The 17,308-nt window shown below is 41.8% G+C and overlaps 1 protein-coding gene across 3 annotated transcripts in view; it reads right to left on the bottom strand.

The window, feature by feature from the left end:
* Positions 1-17,308, bottom strand: part of ZRANB3 (zinc finger RANBP2-type containing 3) — a 50,922-nt gene that overhangs the window by 2,625 nt on the left and 30,989 nt on the right. For all 3 annotated transcript variants that reach the window (XM_048483366.1, XM_048483365.1, XM_048483367.1), the window contains 6 exons: positions 15,109-15,315; positions 9,953-10,044; positions 7,383-7,484; positions 5,401-5,546; positions 3,371-3,517; positions 2,464-2,863 (listed from right to left, as the gene is read on the bottom strand). In XM_048483366.1, the coding sequence (XP_048339323.1) occupies positions 2,464-2,863; positions 3,371-3,517; positions 5,401-5,546; positions 7,383-7,484; positions 9,953-10,044; positions 15,109-15,315 (1,094 nt within the window). The remainder of the gene's footprint in view (positions 1-2,463; positions 2,864-3,370; positions 3,518-5,400; positions 5,547-7,382; positions 7,485-9,952; positions 10,045-15,108; positions 15,316-17,308) is intronic.

Here is a 17,308-nt window from a genome sequence, read left to right as displayed (position 1 = left end):
TGGGTCTACGTCATAGAAATATAAGAAGTGATTATTAGATCAAGGAATTGACAAAAGGTAAACAGACATATAAACTGAGGGCTTTTGTTGATGATGTGGTGGTTATATTGGAAGATGCAATTAAAATGTGTAAAAACTGTTAACTAAAATAAAAGTTTGGAGAATTGGTGGGGTTTAAATTGAATAAACACAAAACTAAAATATTATCTAAAAATATAGATCAAAAACCACGTTTAACTCAGATATCTGATTTTATGGTGGTTAAAAAAATATTTTGGGAGTGTGGTTGACAAACAAAAACTATGCTATATCAAAATATGTTCATGGAATGAAGTGAAGAGGGATTTGTTGAGATGAAATAGTATGAATTTGTCCTTTCTGGGGAGAATATCTGTGATAAAAATTAATATACTGCCAATAATGTTATTTTCGTTTCAAGCCATGCCAGTAATTAACTCAGCATCATGTTTCAAACAATGGCAAAAAGACATGATTAACTTTATTTGGCAAGGTGAGAAACCAAAGATTAAATATAAAAATGTCCAAGATGAAAAGGAAAGAGGAAGTTTCTCACTGTCAAATTTAAAACTGTATTTTGAAGATGCCTCATTAGCATGGATAAGGGAATGCGTAATGCTAAAGAATAGTAGACTTTTAGATTTGGAGTGGCATGACAGGAGATATTGGATGGCATGGTTATTTGTGGTATAAAAGAAAGATGTTCAAAGATTTTTCCAGTCACTATGTTAGAAGGAGCCTTCTATGGAGATGGTTGAAATATATAACATTTATAGCAAGTGTAACTCCTCTGTGGTTGTCTCCAATTTTTTTAAACATTTAAAACTGATGATAAGAATGCTGTTTTTAATGTACAAATGACAGATTTTGAAGGTAACTTGTATAAATGATGACAAACTGATTACTTAAAACTAAGATGTTACTGAAATGGGACACAGACGATGAGGTGTTTAATCTGTAATTATTAAATGGGCTAGAAATGTGGATCAGGATATACGGATGGAACTGTAGGAAGAATTGTGGAAGAAGGGTTTAAAATTCACAGCATGCCTCCCTATTGGAAGGGTTGGGAATCACCCACCTTCAAGATGTCCTCCTGCCCCAGTGGAGAATGACCGATTTGACTGAAGCAGCATCTTCCTTAACTGCTCTCTGCCACAATACAACCATACAATTCTATCTTCCAATTAAAAATAGTGGTCCAAGAGTTTCAGCAAATTATGAAGATTGCAAGGGAGAATCACTGACGGCATTACTCAGATCCCTTCTAAAAGCCCAGGGTACCCTCTGAGAGAGTTCCATGGTAAGAGTTGGCAAACCCTCATTTTGAGAAGGCATAATTAGGGATGATTAACAGCTCTGGACTCTCATGTTTCATAAAAGTATTGTTCCAAACATGTATTTGTCTGTAATTAAAAAGGTACCTAAACCAAGCCAGGAGAGGATTAGGTGCTAAAAACTAGGTCTTGGAACTTCATTTTTTGGGTAACAATCCCATACCTCTCAGCAAACACAAAAGCCCATGCCTTCCTCATTAAATTATTGTCTGAACAATATAACCTATATTGCACTGTGTTTCTCAAGTGAAATCAAGTTACTTTTACTCTACCCTCCCTCTCAGCTGAGTACATAGCCTTCTTCTGGAGGAAGAGGAAGGAAAATGAGAAGAGGAGTAGGAGTAGGAGTTTGGATTTATATCCCCCCTTTCGCTCCTACAAGGTGTCTCTATGCCAGTGGTGGCGAACCTTTGGCACTCCAGATGTTGTGGACTACAATTCCCATCAGGCTGATGGGAATTGTAGTCCACAACATCTGGAGTGCCAAAGGTTCGCCACCACTGCTCTATGCTATGCTAATAGTAGAAGCCTTCAACCTAAAATGGGGGAGCTGGAGTACAGGGTTTTAAAGGAGGACACTGACTCAAAGGGGCTTACAAACACCCTGTGAGGTAGGTGGTGCTGAGAGAGCTCCGAAGAACTGTAACTAGCCCAGGGGTAGGGAACCTGCGGCTCTCCAGATGTTCAGGAACTACAATTCCCATCAGCCCCTACCAGCATGGCCAATTGGCCATGCTGACAGAAAACTGAGAAATGAATCAGGCTTATTCGGAAACAAAGGTCACCCAGCTGGCATGTGTCAGAGTGCACAAACTAATCTGGTTCACCAGATAAGCCTTCACAACTCAAGTGGCAGAGCGCGGAATCAAATCCGGTTCCCCAGCTTAGAGTGCACCTGCTTTTAACCACTACACCAGGCTGGCTCTCAAGGAAGAAGGTCTTACACTTAGCTTAACAGAGTGGTAGGTTGTAAGCCATTATATTCCATTTTAATTTCAAAAGTGCACATCAGTATTTATGTTTTTGTCATTTGTTGCTTCACTCAAGACCATCTGAACCGCACACCCAAGAAGGAATGATACTGCCAATGTTCAGTGATTCATTTTACCTGTGTGAGAGGAAGCTTGGACATCCAGGAGTTATCCAGAAGACTCTTACGCTGATTCTTCGGGGCATCTCTGACAGTGAGGTACAGTTCCTGAGCATTCAGACTACATATCTGGCATACACCATGTTCTATTCGAAAGACCTGTGTTCTCAAGTAACTTTGACTTGAACGGATTAAGAAGTCATCCTGGCATTTGTGAGAACAAAATCGTGTGTCCCAGGCAGTAGAAGTGGATGTTTGATCAAGCACAATGGTTGGTTTTTGGCAACTGAGACAAAGTGGATTCCCTTCAATGTCTACTGCCTGCAAGTAGCCTTTCACTACAGAGGTAGCCCCCAAAGCACCAGTTTGGCTCAGATCTGAACTGAAGACTGGGCAACTTCCATCTACTGAAGCCAATCTATGATGAAAATAACCTGGCAGTTATTTTAGTAGCAAAAATACAATATTTTATACAAGGAGACTCAGACATCCTAACCATTACAAGTTTTCCCAATTCTGCACTAAAACTGTCAGATGCTAAAGCAAATTCTGCAAGCTAGACAACTATGCAAAAGCAGGTTTAATTTGCATACTATGCATCACACACATAGTTTTGCATTTCTCTTTTTAGAATTTGATTTGAAATACTGTCTGTTCGAAGGAGCTTTTTCTCCCCATAACGAAATCAAGAAGTGGTTGAATGAAAGTTTTAAATGAAACTTCCTCTTTGTTTTCCAGTGTGTTTAACACTCTTCTGGAAACTACATTTGCAAACTATCCATTCCTGACAGTTGAAACAGCGTTGTTGTAATTTGTGCATTTAAAATTCCAACAAAGAGATAACTGCAGTGTAGAAAAACAGATTATATGGTTGTTGTTGATGTATTACCCTGCCCTACGCCTTCACTGGCACTGTTAAACTTACTTTTCAGAATGTTGGTCCTCTTCGGCGGCAGAGTTAGTTTGGATTTTCAAGGGAGCCACAGATTGCTCAGCAACTAAACGAACATGGCCCCCACTACTCTCCACTCTCCTTATTGATGCTTTGGCGACGTCATCTTTTGTCATGTACCTACGATGACATTAATATTCCAGTTTAGCCTGTAGCTCATTCAACAACTAGGACTGTACCATACCCAACTTCTTAGCATGTTCTCCAATGTATTGTCTATTTTTCACATGCAGACTGGACAATCAGATGTGTTTTCAAAACCTCTGTAAGTAAGATTATTCATCATGTTTTGCAATGATGCAAAGGCTTACAGTAAAGTTATAACACCTTTTTTCTGTCTCATGAACACTAAGCAGTGAAATCATATGTTTTTATTCTATTAGCAATTTTTAATAAAGTAATTTTATCAGTGTTCTCTTTTCCATATTTGCATCTTGAGCTCACATGGCTTTAATTAGCTGACTATTGCACAGGCACTTTTGGCAAAGAGCATCTACTTTCTGCTAATGCAGAAATTCCGCAAACAAATCAAGGTCCCCGCATTTCTACTTGTTGGCTTGAAACTCATTCCAAGCTACCACCAGTGAGCAACCCAACACAGTTTTTTTCTGCTAAACCCCACCCCAAGTTTCCACAGAGACCACAAGCACTAGGAGAATGTATACTCTCATTACTCTGGCAAATGTGCTTCGGGGTTCAGGGAATCTTATGGAAGCCATGAGAGTGCATGTGCCAGGTCTCCAATAAAGTGCAGGATTGCACAAGCGCTTAATTCAGGCCCTTTCTGCACAGCAAATGTAAAATGGGTTGCAGGTGGGATAAATGAACCCATCATAGCCCCAGGCCGTTCACCTGGCTGGGCTTCCCGTGGTCAGCGAGCGCATTGGCTGGGGCACGTGCCTTTGCACAGAAGCGTGCCACTCACCTCCCACTGCTGCATAGCTACGAAGGCTAGCAGGTATGCACCTCCATAGCCATGGTGCCGTCCCTGTGTCCCTCCATAGCTATGCAGCAGAGACGGGGACTGAAAAAAAAGGGAAGCACGTCCAAGTAATGCACTTCCTGGGGCAGCCATTTGCTCAGCCGCAGCTGCAATCCGGGGGGGGGGGGGGGAATGTGGAGCAGACTCGTGTTAGGAGCGATATTCTTGCAAAATTCCCTCCCAACACGGGTTTTATACCGTGGTTAGCCTGCGTTTATTGGCCCGTGTGGAAGGGGCTGAAGTGATTCTCCCTCTTACAAAATGTTTCTTTAGTCCATAATTGCACTCCCAGCAGAGGAGGTTCTGTAAATGCCTGACTATTTGCTGGGAGTACAATTCTTTCCCCTTGGAGACACTTTCAGAAGCCCAGAACTGCTCTCACAGCATGAATTCCCTGCTTTCTATAAGTGACAAAATTTCTGCTTGGAGTCAAATAGTACTTAAAGAAAGATTTGTATAACTGGAATGCACTGGTGCAGTTTAGAGACCTTTGCAACTGAGTTTCCTCAACTTCTCTAATGTTGGAGAACCTAAAGAAAACCATGAAAGCAAAGTTGTGAGATCACCAAATAGTCTCCTACAGTAGTTAAGAAATATTTTCTCCAGTATCTATAGTTTCTTGGGAGAAAAACAGACTAAAATGGGGGGGGGGGGGAGCAATGGATCTCTCTCTCTTAAGAGTTCTATTTTGTCAGGATTTGCCAACTTCACCAGATGTTCAGATTGGCTCTCTAGGAAAGGAGAATGGGATGACTTTCAGGAGGTTAATTCTTAGTTTTAATGCAACAAATTAGATAGGAGCATGGAGGGCTATTCTTGAGGATAAGGTTCAGCGCCAAGTATTCTTCTGACTCCTTCCTATATTTTAGTTTGAAGAACTCTTATTTTAAGTAACACAAAATGCTTGGACAGTGACGCACAGTGAAAACTAGTTGCTTAAGTACCTTAACAGATACTAGTTCAACTACTTTTAACATTATTTACTTTGGATCCCTGAACCACACAATGGAGATGAACATACCGTTTGGTACTGCCAAGTTTGTCCCGTTGTTTCGATAGTGTGTCTTCAGCAGCCAGAATTGGGCTAGAAAATATCTGGCCACTTTTCTGGATAATTTTTTGTTTCATGGCTGTGAGAGTATGCCATTCTCTCACAAACCTCAGTATCTAGAAGACAAACACCCACACATTTTTACAATGGAATAGTATAGAATTCATTTTAAAATATGTAGCCAGTAGCCAAGGACTTGGTTTGAACCTCAGAACTGAGCACTCCACTGTCTTTATTTCAGGATCAACTTTCATCTGGCTGAACTGTTCCTATTTATTCAGTACACTTGATCAAGGAGCATAAAAAAGAAGTTCCCCCTTACTACATTTTATCTTCACAATAAATCCTGCGAGGTAAGTTAGGCAAACAGAATTACTGGCCCAAGTAAGATTCAAGGATTCTACCACTTTTAAGGTTCTGAAAATCTTGAGCAGCTGAAAAGACCGTTACCTCTTACTGTTTAAATCCCTGTTGTTGAGAAGGGCTCGTATACATTAATGTATTCCCAACAGTCTTCACAGAGCTTCCTACAGGAAGAGATAGTTTTGTTTTCCACCTCACTTAAATGGGGACACACTGTTATTTCATTAATACTAATGGAAATCAAATTAGGCCTCAGACATTATAATGCAAAAAATGCCATATACAAAACAAATACTTGTCGGGGACAGCCAGAACAAAAACTGCGTCCTCTAGTTAGTGACCTACAAGATATTCTCATTTCTCTTACACTATGTTCACTACATTCTGCAACATCCTACACCTACATAAATTAGGAAACAGTTTATGAAACTCTTCCTGCCCCCACAAATTTATGGCTCAGTGGTTGGGATAAGATTCAGGGGATTAGTGACCCATCTTCAAGATGGGACCTTATTGTGTCAGAGTAACAAGCTTTGTATTGATCCTTCAAAAGCTCTGGGAATTACGAGCATCTACAGTTGGGATCCTTCCCTCAATCACTTTTGAGAGAGGATCCCCAAAGACTTCACCTAACTTTTTTGACTGCCAGTGTCTTTGTCACCTGTTCTCAATGAATCAAACTCTAAGTATAAATGTATGCAGTTGTGTCTACACTGATTAACTAGTTCTCTCTCTCTCACCAATATCTAATAACAGCTCCTCCCAAGGCACAACCCCTGTGGGACCTCTGTTCTTGCCCAAGTCTCACAACTCCCGAAGATTCTAGGCTAACTAGAAGTCACAGGCCAACACCTAAGTAGTATGACTCCATAGGAATCCACCAAGTCTGCATCTCCCTTTGACCATGAATAAATGCAACTAAAATTGTATACACCATGCAAGGAAGAATAAGAGATTGCTAGCTTCCATTTTTAACTGTTTCGCAACAATTCATGTGGAAATTGCTGTTAGAACTGTAGCTGCTTGTGTTAATTATGCACATTCAAAGATTTATATTTTCTGCTATTAATTACTCCATGTGTGTCATTTTGTAGGCAGAGAAGCTAGCTGCTACTGCAGGTTAGTGATTGATAGAAAACCATTCTCCTTGACAGGAACAGGACCAAGTCATGATGGGAATGGCGGGGGGAGAGGAGATTGTTATCCCCTATATTCAAGGTATCATCTGTTCACAGGCTGAAAACAAAGAAAATTTTGTTCTCTGTCTTTCTGTCAGCATGCTGTGAACTCCATGTTGTTAAATTACCAAAGTACAACTTTTCTAAAAGATTATTCTGACAATACAGTTCACTTACAAATGCAGCAGATGGAAGTTAAATTATGCATTTGCAGAATATAAGGGAGGTGTGCTCACCCCACAGAAACAGATTCCACTTCTTTCAATGCAATTAAAATATACGTGAGCTTAGCCAATAATTAAAAAGCTGACATCACAGCAGAACATGTTATTACTTAAATGGAACAGCACAAGCACATGTCAACTCCCGGAAGTATTTATAGCTGCAATAGGAATTTCAAGTTGCTCTTACCAATGAACGATTCTGTTTCTGTTGGAAATATTCGGGTAAATCTTCCCAGTTATCTAATTTTATATCCAGTGGAATGAAGTTACAATTCAAAGGCTCTCCATCCTGGATGAATTAAATACAAATTCTGTTAGTCTCCTAAATCAGAAAGCATTTGGTTCCCTCCAGAGGCGTACTGGGGGAAAATGGTGCCAGGAGACATCTGTTCTCCAGGTGCCCCCCCCCTGCTGCGTCAGGGGCGGGGCCCACCCTTGGCTCCACCCCCGAGCCTGGGGCTTTTGGGGGGGTCCTCTGGCTTCCTTGGTCCCACCCATGTTGATGACGACATGGGCGGGGCGATGGGTGCCAGAAGACAAGGCAGTAGGACTTCCTGCTGTCTTGCCATCTTCCTGGTCACGTGGGGGGCCGATTTTATGCCCCCCATGTGACCAGATCAGTGGCACCTGGGGACTGAAGGTACCCCCTGTCCCTAGGCGAATACGCTACTGGTTCCCTCAAAGTTGTAAGAAAGCTAGTGCATCATGGGGGGAAAAGCCTGAACACATTCATCTTCAGTGATATCAGCACTGCTTCTTGCAACACTACCTGTACATGGGTACAAATACCAGACAGTAAATGTCTGTGCTTTGTGCTAGCTGGAAAGAGTGCACACACAGGTCACAGGTCATTTTTCTGGGGGGTGGGGGGGAGGGAATACATAGGAATAGCAGGATGCCAGGACACGGAAAATGCTTTTGCATGGTTAGGGTTTTGTGTGACTATTGCAGCTATCCTTCTGGCACAGAACAGGCACTACTTTTGTTATTTACACTGTATGTGTCACCAAGGATTTGGAGGAACAATATTAAATGTTATTTTGGACCCCTTCCCATTGCTGCTATCTTGGGTCCTCAGGCTATAGGCCCCTAAAGTGGCTCCTTCCATCCGTTTTATGGGGTATTTTCTTGCAAATGCTGCCTCCTTCTCGGTCTTTCATTCCCAAATTCTTAGATATTCCTATCTCTGAATTCTTCCAACAGTCAATCTACCTTCTTCCTCCTTCAAAAAATATTTCTGGATCCTCCCTTCTCAAAATTCTGTTTTCCTATTCCCTTCAGTTTTCCTACTCTAAACCTTCCTGAGCACACACACACTTGCGCACACCTACATATCCCTTAAGCCATACTAAATATATCCCTGTATCTTTATTTTCAGCCAAATTCCCATCTTATTTCCTTCACAGAAGTTGCAAGGCACCAATTTATTTTGCTAATATTTATTTTTGGACAGTATAAATGTTTACTGAAAAACCCAAATAAGCTGATGACAGAAGGATCAGCAGAAAGGTGATGGCAACATTTTAATCATCCACAAGATGAAATGAATTAATCCCTTTCTGCTAAGTAGCAGCTTCCTTGATCAATCACACAAAACAGTTACAAAGCAAATAACAGAAATCAAGCAGCTGCAAGTACACGAAGGATAATGGTTGCAGGAATGCAATATTTATTTATATATTTATCACAGGTATATATTTATCACAGGTATATTTATCACAGAAAAAAAATTGGGATACTTGCTTTACTAGATCCTTCAAAGCTACTTCACTTTATTAGATTATTTAAAGCTAGGTTCCTTAAAGCTACTTAGAGGTATTAAAAAGGTATCTTTCTTCTCATACAGCAGGTCTAAAAGGGAACAAGCATCTTACAGGGCTACCATCATCTCTACTACTTTCAAATCCCTAGCAGAATATAGAGCAGTGATGGCGAACCTTTTCAAGACCGAGTGCCCAAACTGCAACCTAAAACCCACTTATTTATCACAAAGTGCCAACATGGCAATTTAGCCCGAATACTGAGGTTTTAGTTTAGAAAAAACGGTTGGCTCCGAAGCGTGCGTTACTCGGGAATAAGCTTGGTGATAGTCGGTGGCTTTGCTTTGAAGCAACCGTGCAACTCTTCCAACGGGTGAATCACGACCCTAGGAGGGTTTATTCAGAAGCAGGCCCCATTGCAAGCAACCGAGTTTACTCCCAGGTAAAGGATCGCGCTTTAGTTCTTCGCATGAAAATCAGTGGGGTTTAACAGCACTTAACAGGGTAACCTACACTGCTTCCTCAAAACTAGGTCTTAGGTTTAATGCTAATAATCAAGCCCAGCAGCCCAGGCCAGCCTAGATGTGTGTGTGGAGACTCTGTGCGTGCCCACAGAGAGGGCTCTGAGTGCCACTTCTGGCACCCGTGCCATAGGTTCGCCATCATTGACATAGAGCATGGACAATATACTGAAATGCCATGACAAAGCGAAATTTCACTACTTCCGAATGAACTATCCTGATGCTCAATCCTTTCATGATTTGGAATAAGTTTGACACCATCTCAGAGTTCATGCATATTCATGCAAAGTGGAAAAAACAGAGGCATCTGATTCTACACTGAATGGATTATGTGGGGTCAAAAGTATATGAATATACAGTAGAAAATACAAATAGTGGGGCACATCCATTATTACATCACTGCTGTACTCTGGGCAGTCATTTGCTTGGGAGAGGGGAAAAACTTTGAGACAGTGCTGAATAAATTGATTGCTTACCTTGGAAAAGATGTGAATTCTATCAGTGTTCCTACTTGCGCAGAACAGGAAACCATTAGACACTGGATAGGAACGTGAATCATCTAGATTCTCTGTAAAGAAAAATAAAGTGGCTTGAAGTGATTGCAACCATTGTACTTTTGTATGCTTAAAATCAATATGCATGCCATACCTCTTGGAACATACATTGTCCTGCATACTAGGAACCTGCTACATCTTCTTTCATTACAGCAGGGTTCCCCAGCACCTACCAATACAAACTTTTTAAAAGGTGGCTGCAACCAATGTAAGGCAGGGCTTGTTACTGGTTTCCAGTATTCCAATTAAAGGGTTTTTGCACTGGAGAAAAAGGACAAAGTAAGCACCTGGGCTTTCCACAGTCATCCCTTCCAAGGTTTCATTCTGTTATTTAGTTACTTTGTTTGCATCCTGCCTTTCTTCCCAATGGGGACTGAAGGCAACTTAAGTTCTCCTCCTCTTCTCCATTTTATCATCACAATAACCCTGTGAGGTTGGTCAGGCTTAGACAGTGTGACTTGCCCAAGGTCACCCAGTGAGCTTCCATGTCATGTGGGGATATAAACCTGGGTCTCCCAGATATTAGTCAAATACTCTAAACCGCTATTCCACAATAGGGGTGTGGTATATCTTCAACATCTCAAAATATCTTCCCATGAAATGTGAGGAGGGTGCTATTCTATTTGGCTTCACTTCCTTTGCAACATCAATTTGACATTTGTTTCCGACTTCTGTGGCAACCATTTTGGAATGGAACTCACCATCCCCTCTCAAAATTCCAAAGCTGACCATAGGACCCTGTGCTGAAAAAAAGGCTTGTTCTCAGCTGAGCTAACTGATAGGACCCACCCCGTAGTGCTCTTTATGGCTAGATATGTGGCTATATTTGTAGGGCAACATTACTGTGACAGTACCCCTTTCATCTGCTATAATTCTTCAGGCTGGGAAACCACTCAGTGGCCAGGCTTGTGAGATGTTCCAACCTTTTTTCCTTAAGAGACTGAATTCCTTCAGAAATGGTAGTGTTTGGTGACAAGAAGCACTTTTCCTCAGCCCTGCTATACTTCCCAGAAGGTGAAGGATGTCCATTAACTTTTTATTCCTTTCTAGGCACTCCCCTCCCTAGGCACACTAAAATATACTGAGGCAGAAGTAAACGTCAACAGTAACACAGATTTATTTAACAGACTGAGGAGATGGTAAGGGAGGAATAGTAACTTGAAGATGGATGGATGAGATAAATAAGACAGGAGGCAAAAGGAATACATATACAGTAATTACACAAGAGCTTGGCACAAAGGTTTAAAGCAGGGGTCCCCAAACTTTTTAAACAGGGGGCCAGTTCACTGTCCCTCAGACTGTTGGAGGGCCGAACTAAAAAAAACTATGGACAAATTCCTATGCACAAATGATTGTAAAATGTTTGATTTCACCTTTCAGCCTTTCTGTCATGGTCTATTTTTAGAACAGTGACCAAAGTATGTCAAGTACAGGGTGGGCTCCAAATATTGTTGGGGAGCTTGTGGAATACCTTCCCCTGTAAAAAAAAGCAGAACTTTCCCAATGAAGCATTCCATCTAACCCAGGATCAGGTATCTTCCTGGGTTCTTTCCACCCTAGCAGCCAGCAAGCGATTTGCCAGCCTGGCTGATGCCAATGGGAGTGAGGCGGAACAGAAAGCCTGAGAGCAAAACATGGAGTAGCCGAGAGGGAAGGGTGGAGCAGGCGTTGCCACATGTAAGGTTTCCAACTCTGGGTCAGAAAATGCATGGAGATTTGGGGGTGCCATCATGTAACTGCAATCAATGGCCGTTGGGGCCAGTTCCTCCTCTCCCTCGAGCCCCCACTGCACATGAATGGAGCCATTGCTGCCATGCCTGGCGGGCCGGATAAATGCCTTCAGGGGGCCACATTTGGCCCCCGGGCCGTAGTTTGGGGACCCCTGGTTTAAAGGTTTTGATTTCTTCACCACAACGCTTAAGATTACTCAGTTATAGTTCAGCTTAGATGCTGGTTTCAAATACGTTACTCAGTTTGTACAGTTCATTTATCTTAGATGATACTGGCTTATGGTCTCTACATATAGGGTCCTAACATAGGCTAGGTACTTATCCACAATATACTCACTCAGCCCTCCTGTTAGATAAACTCTCCAAAATAAAACCAACTCTTCACTGAGGTAAACTTAAAGCAAATCCCTATACCCCAGTCTTAATGGTACACTGGAACTCCTCTCGACCTAGACCTCTCGACCTATTCCTATCCTCGTTTCCATGACCATTCACTTGGCCTTCCAATAAACCAAACCCACCATTGTACTTGGTCAGTGTATAATTGCTTTCACCCAGTGCTCGGGCTGTTAAAAAGAGTTCCTGTCACAGACCTTGACAGAACTAACCCCTTAGAGATGTTTAGTTTTTATTCAGGTAAGGCAATCACCTCTTAACAGCGGGAATTATCCAGACCAAAAGCCTTTCAGATTGTACTCACAAGGGAGAGAACCTCCTCCCCACTTTTTGTTGAAAATGTCCAGGTGTTTGTGGATTTCAGTGGCTTCCCTGGGTAGTCTGAAATAGTAGCTGTTGGGAGTTATCAAGAATTTCTGTGCCTTCAAATAAGATCCTACGACTAGCTTTGTTTAGAGCTTGTTCAGCTACTGTTGATTTCTCCGGTTGGGTTGGTCAGCAGTACCTTTTATGTTCTTTAATTCTTGTCAGAAAGTGCATTTTGCAGTCCTTTTGTATACTTGACCACAGCTGTATGGTATGCAACAGACTCCTGAAGAGGTATGGGGATCTCTCTTGTCTTTTGCTCATCGTAGCATTTGTTGTATTTCTCTGGTGGGTCTGAAGAGTATTTGAAGGTTATGCTTTTACATCAGTTTTCCCATTTGATTAGTGATCTCCTTGATGTGGGAGGGCTGTTTTTCTTTAATCCTGTGTTTCAGTTTTACAGCTCTTCTAATTTCTATTGTGGAGAAACCATTTGCTTGCAGAGTCAACTCTAGGTGATTTAGTTAAAATAAGAGATAGAGCTTTGCCCGGAGTCAGTTAAATCAGCTCTTTGCTCTTTTCCCTGAATTTGTTTTGGCCCTTTTCCCCACCATTTTCTGAATCAAACTACTTTACCTTGTTTTCCCCTTTGCTTTAATAAAGGTTTTTATCAAGACATTTTGAGCTTCACTTAGTACCGTATTTCTTTGGGATATTTCTCTTAATCTCTTTCCCAATGTGATAGACAATATATAGTTTGTTGTAAGCTATTTTCCAAGGTTACTACCCAGCTACTTTGTTACTGATCTAGTACTGTGTTAGAAGGATGCTTCTCAGCAGAGTAGTCCAGATGTTCTCAGGAAGCCCCTGAGTTGTGACAGTTGGTTACCAGCAAGGAAAGGCACTTTCTCCCCAGCCTTCCGCAATACCTACCAAACTGGTGAACATGGATGCAATATGAACTGCAATCCTGCTATGATCTCTGAAAGCAACTGTGAATATTATCTTATTTTTTATCAACCAAAGACTGATTTCAAGCAAGAACAGCAGAGACACTTGTTCTTGGCAACAGTTCTTCCATCTCTGGAACTTCCTGTCTCTCAACATCTTGATCTTCCAGATATCCTGCAAGATTTTTCTCCATCTGGGTAATACTTTTGTAAACACGGATAGCCCAGATTTAGGGTTGTTATTACATTTTATCCTTTTCATAAACATTTTACCTTTAAAGACATGTAGTCAATATTTATTTATTATTTATTACTTAGATTTGATACACCACCCACCCCCTAAGGCAGTGGTGGTGAACCTTTGACACTCCAGATGTTATGGACTACAATTCCCATCAGCCCCTGCCAGCATGGCCAATTGCCCATGCTGGCCGGGGCTGATGGGAATTGTAGTTCATAGCATCTGGAGTGCCAAAGGTTCGCCACCACGGCCCTAAGGGCTCTGGGCGGTTCACAATACACATTTTAAAACTATACCAGATAAAACAAAGTATAATAGCATAAAACCATAAATACCAAATTAATATGCAAAGGTTAGATGGCGAGAATAATATCGCATTTCGTATCACGAGGGTTGATCAAGATGACATACCATTATATTACTGAAAATACAAGTTAGAATGCAGGGATGACATCCTTTCCTTTCCTTGACTACCCCACTCCCCCCAACACCCCCCCCCCAAAAGCCCAGTAGAATAATTCCATTTTGCAGACTCTGCGGAACTGCTCAAGATCCCACAGGTCCCTAATGGACGATGGTAATGAGTTCCACTAGGCAAGGGCTAAGGAACTGAAGGTCCTGGCCCAGGTGGAGGCTAGTCATATTGTAAAGGGGCCAGGGATCACCAGTAAATTGGCCTCTGCAGAGCGCAGAGGCTGAGTGGGGACATAGGGGGAAAAATGGTCCCTGAGGTATGAGTGCCCCAGGCCGCAGAGTGCCTTGAAGGTTAATACCAACACCTTGAAGGTGATCTGGTGTTCCATTGAGAGCCAGTGCAGCCAGGAGAGATATGGTCCTGTGTGCTGCTGCATGCTGGACCAACTTCAACCTCCAGATCAACCGCAAGGGAAGGCCCGCGTAGAGCGAGTTGCAATAATCAAGTGTGGAGGTGACTGTAGCATGTGTCACCATGGCCAGTAAGGGGCCAGCTATTGCATCTGGCGTAGATGGAGAACCACCACCTGGGTTGTATGGGCCACCTGAGTCTCCATAAATAGAGACGAATCCAGATGGGCCCCTAGGCTAGGGAAAGAGGAGGTCAATGGGAAGGAGACCCCCTCGAGCAGCGGCAGCTGAAACCCCTCCCCCACATCGCAACCCACCCTCAGGACTTCCGTCTTAGATGGATTCAGTTTTAACCTGCTTTGCTTCAACCATCCAAGAACCACCTCCAAACAGTGCTGCATAGCCTCAGGGGCAGAGGCCGCCCTCCCTCCATCAACAGAATGAGCTGAGTGTCATCAGCATATTGATGTCAGATCAGCCCCAAACTTTTAGAAACCTTATACCTAAGCTAATCTCTTCCAGGCTGGAATTCACAATAAAATATTCAACAGCACACAAATACTTTAGTTTTTTGCACACTCACAACAGAGTTGCTAATCATTTGCTCCAGAAGGAATTTGTTTTTCCTACCTTTCCTGGGCCCTTGTTCCCAATGATCAGAATGCTTATCTTCAGCAGTAACTATTTCTTCCTTGGTTTGATCAGTCAGAAGTCCTAAGCCTTTTTTCTGGCGAAATGTATCAGTCTCCTCAGTATTATGAATGTTTCTAGTACCTGGAGCTGCAGTTTCACTTTCACTCTGGACAGAGTTGCTCGTTTGGCTTTTATTCTTTTTACCTATGGATAGTAAAAACAAACAAAAAAGAACTGTAGTAATAACTTCTTTCTGTACAAGCAGTAAAATGCCAGGGCTCCAAACATTAGTCCCACAAGTCCTACTATGTATCCCGTTCATAAAGTCAGTTAATACGTAAGGATAAGAATTGAATCGAATCAAATAACTTTATTACGGCCACAAGGCCAGCAAAAAGAAAACAAAAGCAGATTCAAGGATAAGATTTGCGTATACAGACTGGCAATTTTGAATGTAGAAGGAATGTCAGACAATATTCCATCAAAATCCTCTCTTTCATGTGAAAAAAAGTGGTATTAAACATGAAAATCCCATGTAGTACCAAATAGTAACTGGCACAGACTCCACACATTTGAATCACTAATCAAGGGATGCATGAACAGCAGTTTGGTTCTGAACTAGTCGAGGAAGAATTCCAGAGCTGCATGGAAAGATTATAATCCTATCCTGGAGGATTGGATCCAAAGTCCCACAAGTGGAGCTGGCAGAACAGCACTTCCTCCTTGTGGGGCCACCCACCAAGACCCATTGGTCAAAGGACCCTTAGCAACTTGTTCTCGCTTCTTCTGCTAAGAGAAGTGCTGTTGCAACTGTTGTTACACTGCTGAACAGCACCTTTGAATTCAACTCTGAGAGAGCTTAGAGGTTTTCCTCTTCAGCTATTAAGGATGTTGTTAATGTGATAACTATGTTTCAATTTGAAAGTTCATCTTTTGTGATTCTTTCACATTCAGGATAATGTGCCTGGGGAATAAGATGACTACAGAGTTAACAAAATTCTGCAGAAACAACGCCATTAAAATTGACACTTGTTTTTGCAGCAGTGTGTGTTTAAAGGAAGGAAATGGGAAGATCTGGTGAAGGAAGGCAGGATAAAAGTGGTCACTATGACCCTGAATGAAATCAAAAGAAATGAAAAAAACATATAGGTTTATACCCAACGACAGATCCCTTCTGTAAACTTCATTCATAGAAGAGTTAGATCCAACCATAGCATGGACATACAATGTATTAAGAAGACGTTCTCTCTGTGTCTTAAAAAGATACCAAAATACAATATGAAACAAATTTCATTCATAAACACAAAGCCCACCATATGGCTCCGTTATGTGGATGACACATTCACCGTTTGGAGCCACGGAGAAGAAGAACTAAACAAGTTCCTGGACCATATCAACAAGATCCACCCAAACATCCAATTTACTATGGAGAAAGAAAATGAAGGAAAACTGCCATTTTTAGATGTTTTAGTCATCCGCAAACCAAACCAGCAATTGGGACACACAGTATACAGAAAACCTACTCACACAGACAGATATCTACACAAAATCTCCAATCACCATCCAGGGCAAAAAGGAGCACCATAAAAACTTTGGTACATCGCGCAAACAGAATCTGTGAACCTCACCTCCTACAAGATGAATTGAATCACCTAAACAGGGCTCTACAGGCTAATGGTTACTCTAATACAGAAATCAGAAGGGCCGCAAGACCAAGAACAAGCCACATGAACAAAGATAAAGAGCCATCTAGAGGGAAGGTGTTCTTACCATACATCAAGGGAACCACTGATCGCATAGGAAAACTGATGAAGAAGCACAACCTACAAACAATCTACAGACCCTCTAAGAAAATTCAACAGATGCTACGTTCAGCAAAGGATAAGAGGGATCCTTTAGCTACTGCAGGAGTCTATCGCATACCATGCAGCTGTGGACAAGTCTACATAGGAACCACCAAACGCAGCGCACAGACACGTATCAAAGAACACGAAAGGCACTGCAGACTATTTCAGCCAGAAAAATCAGCAATAGAAGAACACATGATAAACCAACCTGGACATAGAATATTATTTGAAAAAACAGAAATTCTGGACCACTCTGAAAGCCACTACGTCAGACTACACAGAGAAGCAATTGAAATCCATAAGCACATGGACAATTTTAACAGGAAGGAAGAAACTATGAAAATGAACAG

This window comes from Sphaerodactylus townsendi, linkage group LG02 (assembly GCF_021028975.2).
Source record: "Sphaerodactylus townsendi isolate TG3544 linkage group LG02, MPM_Stown_v2.3, whole genome shotgun sequence".
NCBI lineage: Eukaryota > Metazoa > Chordata > Lepidosauria > Squamata > Sphaerodactylidae > Sphaerodactylus > Sphaerodactylus townsendi.
Note: the sequence above shows the minus strand (reverse complement) of the source record. Positions and strands in the feature narration are given on the sequence as shown.